Source organism: Lottia gigantea, assembly GCF_000327385.1.
Source record: "Lottia gigantea unplaced genomic scaffold LOTGIsca_208, whole genome shotgun sequence".
Taxonomy (NCBI): Eukaryota; Metazoa; Mollusca; class Gastropoda; family Lottiidae; genus Lottia; species Lottia gigantea.
The window spans coordinates 34945-43650 of NW_008708451.1; the positions used below are offsets into that span (position 1 = coordinate 34945).

The following is an 8706-nucleotide window of genomic DNA, read 5'->3' on the forward strand; positions in this document are numbered from 1 at the left end:
CTTATATAAGTCGAGGTAGCTCTGTTTCCAGTTTAGTTTGCGATATCAGCATCCGCTGGAAGCGAAAGTTAACTTGTCATCTACCTACCTACCTGTTTCCAGTTCAGTCCTTTGAGTAGTCCCACGCTGTTAAAATACCATCAGATTTTAATTGATTGACAAGTAGGTTTGTTTATAGTTTAGCACTTATTATTCTGCTATGTCATTAACAGCTTTGCTTTACATGATATTAGCTCTTTCACTAACATCTTATAAAGGCAAGAACAGTTTTAATTTATTATTTATTATTTATTTAATTCATTGTTTTGCAAATGACTATTTTTTTTTTTTTTTTTTGTCTACTTCTGGTCACGCTCCCCAGCCAAAACTGCACATGTCACACATTGTCTGACACTAGTATTGCAGTTTTGTTTTGCAAATGACTATTGTTTTTTTTTTTTTTTCGAATTTTACCTTCGCTTGTTTTCTAAGAAGGCAATATGCCACAGACTGTCTGTTGTTGTTTTCTGGTCAAAATAGTGGACAATTATTTGTTAAATGTATATTGGCACCATTTTGACCAACAGGAAATGAGCCGTGGTCAATGGCTGTTTTTCAATTTTTTCCATTAATCAGCTTTAATACTCGTCTGAATTTGCTCAAACCTTACTGTTTATTACTTCGCGCTAATGACTACAAGATAGCAATTGAAAAAATCGACAATTTTGACTTTTGTCGCTGACTTTTTGAGTTCCAATTTTTGAGTTTTTTAACCTTTTTTCTAACTTCTGCTATTCTATTTCGATCAATCTGAAAACTTACAGAGTAATACACTTTCATTGCGAACATAAACAAATTTTCAAAATTTTGATATCACTTCCGGTTTTGACGCTATTCGCTTCTGAAATATAAAATTCAACTTCCGGAATTTTGAAGATATTTCAAAAATTCTTTTTGCAATATGTTACAAATAGCCATACAAAAAACTTCAAATCAAAAAATCCGACCCGGATGTAACAGAGTGGTCGCCATATTGATATGTCATACTTCTGTAAAATTCAAAATGGGGCCTCAGAGTATAGAGCGCTTTTCATAATTTTGGTATATCTGGATATCACAATCGATTGCGAAAAGAAATTTGGAAGCCGATTTTTTAATTTCGATTTTGCTTTTCTTTTATTTCCGGTTAAAATTTTTCGGTAATGTCCAGAATTTCAAAGGCTCCTATTTCGTGACCTTGACCTTTGGTTACCTTGTGGCCTGAACAAAATTTGTTGCTCTTGATGATATCTATCCATTGATATACTCATTTGTGCTGTGCAATGTTTACTTCCGGTTTTATAGCGGATTGAAAATTACGATTTTTATCTTCAAAGATCACTGACACGTGACCTAATTTACATACACCAAAAATTCTTATTGAATCTTACTAGTGTTCATCTGCCCTTTGTAATGATATATAACACTAGATATTTTAATCAAAATTGCGCTTTTTAATATTGGAAAATTTTGTACTTTCTTCTATAGTAACTGACTATAGATTTTGACTTTTGTCGCTGACTTTTTTTGTTTTAATTATAGCGTTTTTTTTCAAATTCTACAATTTTATTTCAATCGGTCTCAAAATTTAATAGTAGATTCCTGACAAAAATCTATTTTCAAAATTTCGATATCACTTCCGGTTTTGAGGTCATTCGCCTCTAAACTTGAAATTTCAACTTCCGGAATTTTGTATCTATTTGAAAAATTCTTTTTGAAATTAGTTAAAATTATCCCTATAACAATTTTGGAATGAAAAAATTTGAACCGGAAGTAACGTGTTAGACGCCATCTTGATGTGACCAATTTTTGTAAAAATCGATATTAAGCTTCAGGGGTAAATCTGATTTGTGTGATTTTGGTGTCTAAAGAATCAACAATCGATTGCTAACAAAACTTAGGAAGCCGATTTTTGAATTTTGGATTCGTATTTTTTTTATTACCGGTTTTATGTTTTCAGTAATTGTCAAAAATATTAAGGCTCATATCTAGTGACTTTGACCTTTGGTGACCTTGTGACCTGAACAAAAGTTGTTGCCCCTTACGAGATATATCCGATGATATCCTCACTTTTGTTGTGCATTGTTAACTTCTGGTTCTACAGCCATTGGAAAATCACGATTTTTAACTTTGAAGAGCTCTGTCACGTGACCTAGTTAACATACGACAAAAATTCTTATATATTCTTTGAGTGCATAAAATCTCCTTTTGGTGATATATCACACTTGATATTTTGATCAAAATTGCGCGTTTTAAAAATCGAAAATTTTGTACTAACTTCTATAGTAACTGTGCGTAATATCACGGTGTCTATAAATTACCGACAGTCACCGTTGCCCTAAAAAAAAAGTTTAACTACGAATAACTCATGATCTAATGATTGTAAAGACTTAAAATTTTGAACATTATTTAACAATGTACACTATAACACAGACAAATTAAAATTTTTGAAGTGGGCGTGGCACATCCGGTGTGCATTTACCTTTACTTGAAATATTTACAATTGTTATAACTATCATAGTTTTCAATTGTCACCCTAGAAATTTTGCATGAAAATAGATCACTGCTTAGGACAATTTGTGATAAGATTACAGTTGTTTGCATTCTTTACTTTAAAAAAGGGAATAGGTTTAACAATTTTATAAATTTTCAGTTTTGATCTTTAGCATGAATGACCTTGACCTTTGCATGGTCAAAGGTCATTGACTAAGGATGACCATTCTTACTTTGATCTTTGATGTCCGATATATACTTTCGGTTTTGCAGACGTCCAAAACAGCAATTTTCGAAACTTCAAAGGGTCATATTACTTTTATTTAACCTTTATTGACCTTTTGACCTGAACAAAGGTTGTTGCCCATTACGAGATATATCCGATAATATTTTCACTTTTGTCGTGCTCCGTTAACTTCCGGTTCTACAGCCAATTGAAAATCACGATTTTTAACTTAAAAAAAAGGTCTATCATGTGACCTAATTTACATAAGCGAAAATTTATCTTTTGTCCTTATTACACGCAATCTATTCTTTCAAATGATATATAACACTTGGTATTTTGATTAAAATTGAATTTGAAAATTCTGAATTGACTTCTATAGTAACTTTGCGTAATTGTAACGGTGTCTATAATCCACTGACAGTCACCGTTGCCTTAAAAAAACTTTAACTACGAATATCTCATGATCTAATGATTGTAAACACTTGAAATTTTGAACATTATTTGACATTGTACACATTGTTACAGACAACACAAAATTTTTGAAGTGGGCGTGGCAAATCCGGGTTACTTTTACCTTTACCTAATAATTCAAATTGTTATAACTCGCAAAGTTTGCATTTTTCACCATCGAAATTTTACAAAAAATTAAAGCACTATTTGGGACAATATCTGATAGAGTTACATTTTGTTTAGGCCTTTTACTTTAAAAAAGGGAATAGGATTTACAATTTATAAAATTTTGATATTTTGACCGTTTACATGCATAATCTTGGTCTTTAGAAGGTCAAAGGTTATTGATCTACGATGTCCATTCATACTTTTATCTTTGATGTCCGACATATATTTTCGCTTTTACAAACGTCCCAAAACAGCAAACACTTTTAAGGCTTATATTCTCTTTTATTTGACCTCTGTTGACCTCTTGGCCGAAACACAAATTATTGTACCTTTCCAAAAATATTTTCATTTTTGTTGTGCGAATTGAACTTTTAATTTTACAGCTATTTGAAAATTCGACTTTTTACTACCGAATGTTAACACCTTTTTAGTACCGAATGGTATCAAATTCATGCGTCTTTTCACTACCGAACTTTAAACGGTTTAAACAATTTTTTTACTATTGAATGTGTACATGCTTTTCTTTCCGGTAAGCTATTTCATTTTGACTTTAAAATGCAACGTGTTATCGATGTATCAGGTTGGATGCGCACTGCTTCGGTACCGTTATAACGGTTCTAGTATACCTTTTTATTTTTTTGTTTGGAAGAGGAAGTGAATGTCAGATTTTTGTTTAAGTAAAACAGCTATTTTTATTTGTTTGAAAAATGTCACATAAACATGAATAAAACAAGCTTCATTTATTTACAAATTTGTTCTTGTATTTAGTTAAATACAGTATTGTGAGCTTGCATAAGTCAGTTCAAAGTTTATGCTTTTGATCAAGGTATTAACCAAATAATGATTTAGGTGTTGACCTATTATTTATACTAATTTTGGAAAGTAGCACCGATTTGGTGTATACCCTGAATCTCTCAAAGATTAAATGGTTGCATTGCTAGTGTACTTGTATCTTATAGGTGTTGAATTGCACTTACTTTGGCGTTGACTCATCCAATTGACGTTTTACACTAAAGTGTATACGTCATCTAGGTGTAAAGCAGCCCTGAAATTGGTGTGAACTCCGACATTTTACACCAATAAAAGTGTAATTGTTTACACTTATTAAATCGTATTAGTTTATAGAAGTGTTGAATTACACTGATAATGTTGCTACCGTCACAACCTACACTAATGTAAGTGTAAGTTCACACCTTTATAAGTGTATCAGTTCGGATAGAAGTGTATATGGTTAACCCCATTGTGTGTAAAATATGCATAATGCGGTGTATACACTCATAACCCACACGAACAACAGAGCTTACACCGCTTCGTGTTACCTAACGACACCCATATTGGTGTAAAGTTACCCAGTACATAGTGTAAACTTGCACCAACATTGTGTAATAATTCAACACTAAACTTGGTGTTAAATTACACCTTTTTGGGTGGCAACTTAGTTTCCACTCAAAAAGGTGTAAACTCACTCAATAGTTTTTACTGTGTACAGACAGGTTAAGTGAAACCATATGTTTTGTATAATATAACCCCAGCCCGCAGAAGTGCTCTGGCTAAATTTAGAATTGGCGTAGCAAATTTTAATTTATTACCTGATCGTGATAAAATGTCTATTATTCTGTCTGATAGTAAAGTTGTGAAGAAAAGCGCCAAAGCCTGCTATGATATTCTTAATGTAAGAAAACAGTGTTTGTATATTTCTAGTTAAATATTTTATTTATTTTTACTGTTTATATGTTAATTTATACAAACTTTTAAATGCACTACCTTCATTTTATAAACAACTTTTAGTAGCCTGGAATGCTGTTAATAACAACTCCAGGATGGAACCTTAATGATATTGCTGTACAGCCCATTTTAAATAATATTTTACTGAATCACAATAATATAGTTTTAGCTTATAATTATTTTATACAGTCAGAACTTTTAACTTTTTATGATATTTTATACTATGTTATACCAGGTTTCCTTCAAAATCACTCTATTATTGACATGAATGAAGAAAAATTCCCTGATTTGGATGAAGACTAAATGATTAAAACTTATGAGCCTCCGAGTGGAGGAAAATTATTGATTCCAGCTCTTTTGTTGTTCATCCCGGGGAAAATTTCTTTGATCTTGACAATAATAGAGTGTCAAGTGACCAATTGACCTCTAAATTCTGGTATAAAATATTATTAAAGTTTAAAGACACTACGCCAACTGCTATTCACTATTGGCAGAAACAGAATTTGGAAGTCAATTGGCCACTTACATATAACAATATTTTAAAGTTTTATAAATCACCTAAAATGATAGACTTGGATTTTAGAATAGCACATAATATTATATGGACCATGGAGAAATTAAAACGCATTGGAGAAGTTGAAAGCGAACTTTGTCCGGTTTGTGGTGACGAGAACCAGAAACCACAGAGCACCTTTTTATTGATTGTCTTGATTTAAGATTTTTTATTTACCTTTTACATCAAATGTTAAAAGATATTTTACCTTTTACTTTTACCGACCATGATTTTAAATGTTTTTTACTATTTGGTTTGCAAAGTTTTAATAAATCTGTTCCCTCAGAGCTTTTAAATATTATTTTATCAAGTGCGGCAATTTATCTTTATTATTATTTTATATAGTAATATTTTATCAAGTGCCTTAATTTATCTGAAACAACTTTTCCTAAACATGTTTATATACAGAAATTTATTTTACCCACATGTTTTATTAATATACAACTAGATGATTCAATTAATATTGAAAATAAATAGTTTTTACTCTTTTATTATTATATTTTTATCATTATATTTTAAGTGGATACCCACCCACAGAATATCACCGTGTTCTACTTTTATTTCAAACTCTTCATAGTCTTATACTGTTAGTAGACCGTTATCCTCGCTTTGATAGTGCGTCACGTGATTTCACCTGCCGCAGTGTCAAAGCGTGAATAACGGTGCTATAGAAAAACATCTTACTCTTTTTCACACCGTAGTGAATATCCATATATATTTTAACCCAATATTTTTAAGATGTCGAATTTTATTGATTATAAGTCTTTTTTAAAACAACCGGTATACTGTTTTATTGTTTATACAACCTGAAGTATAACTTGATTTAGAACATGGGTGTTTTTAATTTTATATAATACATTGTACTTTTCAAAGTGTTATATATTTTCATATTTTAATTTTTAACTCCAATATGGAGCCCATATCTGTGATATCAGTATATATTTTAATCTTAAACTCCAATATGGAGCCCATATCTGTGATATCAGTATATATTTTAATCTTAAACTCCAATATGGAGCCCATATCTGTGATATCAGTATATATTTTAATCTTAAACAAATAATAACTGTGATATTTAGCATTTGATTTTGTATTATTTAATATTGTATTGTATTGTGTTGTATATTTAATATTGTATTGTATTGTGTTGTATATTTAATATTGTATTGTATTGTATTATTTAATATTGTATTGTATTGTGTTGTATATTTAATATTGTATTGTGTTGTATTATTTAATATTGTATTGTATTGTGTTATATATTTAATATTGTATTGTATTGTATTATTTAATATTGTATTGTATTGTGTTGTATATTTATTTTGATTAATGAATATTTACAAGATAAAAAAAAGTAGCGAGTTGGATTGTCGTCTGCTAGGTGATTAGGTGCCGTGGGATCGAATCCTCCTCAAGGTAAGAACAATTTTGATGATTGTGCCTTTGCTTCTTAGAGTCGGCTTTCACCCCCTAATACCCAAACTTCAGGTTATTGCCAAAAACAAAAAAGAGATAGGTCTATACCATGATAAACATGTTTTTTTTATTATTCGCAGATTTTCTGTGCTACGGTAAAAGTGGTTCGGTAAGGTCGTTTCAGATTATTTGGAATCTTGTCCAAGGTAACGTTAAATAATACACAGAAAAAATCCATTTCAGTGCCAATCGTTTTACATTCACTCATCTCGTTGCACTTTTCAATACATCTGTCTTCATTTCCATCAAACGACACGAAGATGATTGGTGTGTCGTAACTTCCACATAATGTACCCCCAGTCATGGCAGAAGTGGAACATCTGGTATCGTTAGCACAGTTTTCATCACATTCCGCTGAATCAGATACTAAACTTCTTTTGTAGGAATAAGGCCGTAAACCTGTTACGTTTGTAAACTTGTATCGACATTCTGAAAAATAAAATGAATGGAATGTTACGTCTTACTTTTCTAATTGGGCTAATGGAGACGGATAACGCCATGCAGTGTACAATGAGGGAAATTATGTACTTGTACCCACATTCTAAAATATCAATGACAAAATTTGAAAATTTTTACAATCCGGAATAATCACTAACAATGATACAAATAGTGATAAACTCAAAAACTATTTTAATGATGGTAAAAACATACACGGTGGTCTTAAAGATGGGTTCCCTTATTTTCATTTATGGAAATGAAAATGCTAATACTTATATGAATAGAAAGTAGATGTGTTCTAATGACTTGGAAAAATACCAGTTTGTCTCACATGTCCATAATTAATTCATAATTAGCTAAATTAGAAGAGAATTACAAACAGAATTCCAATGAGTGACCGATCGAGGTCAAAAAGTATTTTTTTTTGTTTTTCCAGACTATCGTACATGGATACTTATGATTGGTTGAAACTTTTAATTATATGCAATAAGAACATAATAATATGATTAAGAATACATGATAATTCATTAGAAACACCAATTAATCTAATAGTTTGCTTAATTTGACACTAAAAAATAAGGAAACCCATCTTTAACTATTTTGTACCTGATGAGTCATTGACTCAAAGGAATAAAGAATTGAATTGACATGAATTGAAATCAATCACATTGGGTAATCTGTTAATTATTTATTTTGATTGAAGAAATGAGCGTGCTACAATAATATTCTTTAATCTAAAGATGTTAAGCTCTCCAGACTGTTTCATGAAGTTTATTGATTTGAATTCCACTATATAATGTATTATAACATGTATCGAGGAAGGTGATATAAACTCTTCACTGAGCGATTTGATGTGTCAAAGCTAATATTGTTTATTTGTAATTCAAGTATTTAAAATTATCTTACCTGTGCGTTTACATATTGGGTTTTGATATTTCCATTCTTCCTCAACACATTCCAGCCCTTGTACCATCTTGAAACCTTTTCGACATGTAATGACTACATTTCCATTGCAATCTTTATCAAAATTTGCGTCTGTTATATTAGGATACGTTATACAACCTGTAAATTTAATTTTGATATTATTTGTTGCCATTATTTACTTCTGACTCGATACACTACCCCCCGACAATTATATCATCAAGTATTGGTCTCAAGA

At 30.8% G+C, this 8706-nt stretch overlaps 1 protein-coding gene across 1 annotated transcript; it reads right to left on the reverse strand.

The window, feature by feature from the left end:
- Positions 1-7179: 7179 nt before the first annotated feature.
- On the reverse strand, positions 7180-8643 carry LOTGIDRAFT_174657 (hypothetical protein; the record flags this gene model as incomplete). The annotated part of the gene is made up of 2 exons (XM_009054000.1): positions 7180-7538; positions 8454-8643. The coding sequence occupies 2 exons, from the start codon at positions 8641-8643 to the stop codon at positions 7180-7182; spliced, it is 549 nt and encodes a 182-aa protein (XP_009052248.1).
- Between the last annotated feature and the right edge of the window lie 63 nt (positions 8644-8706).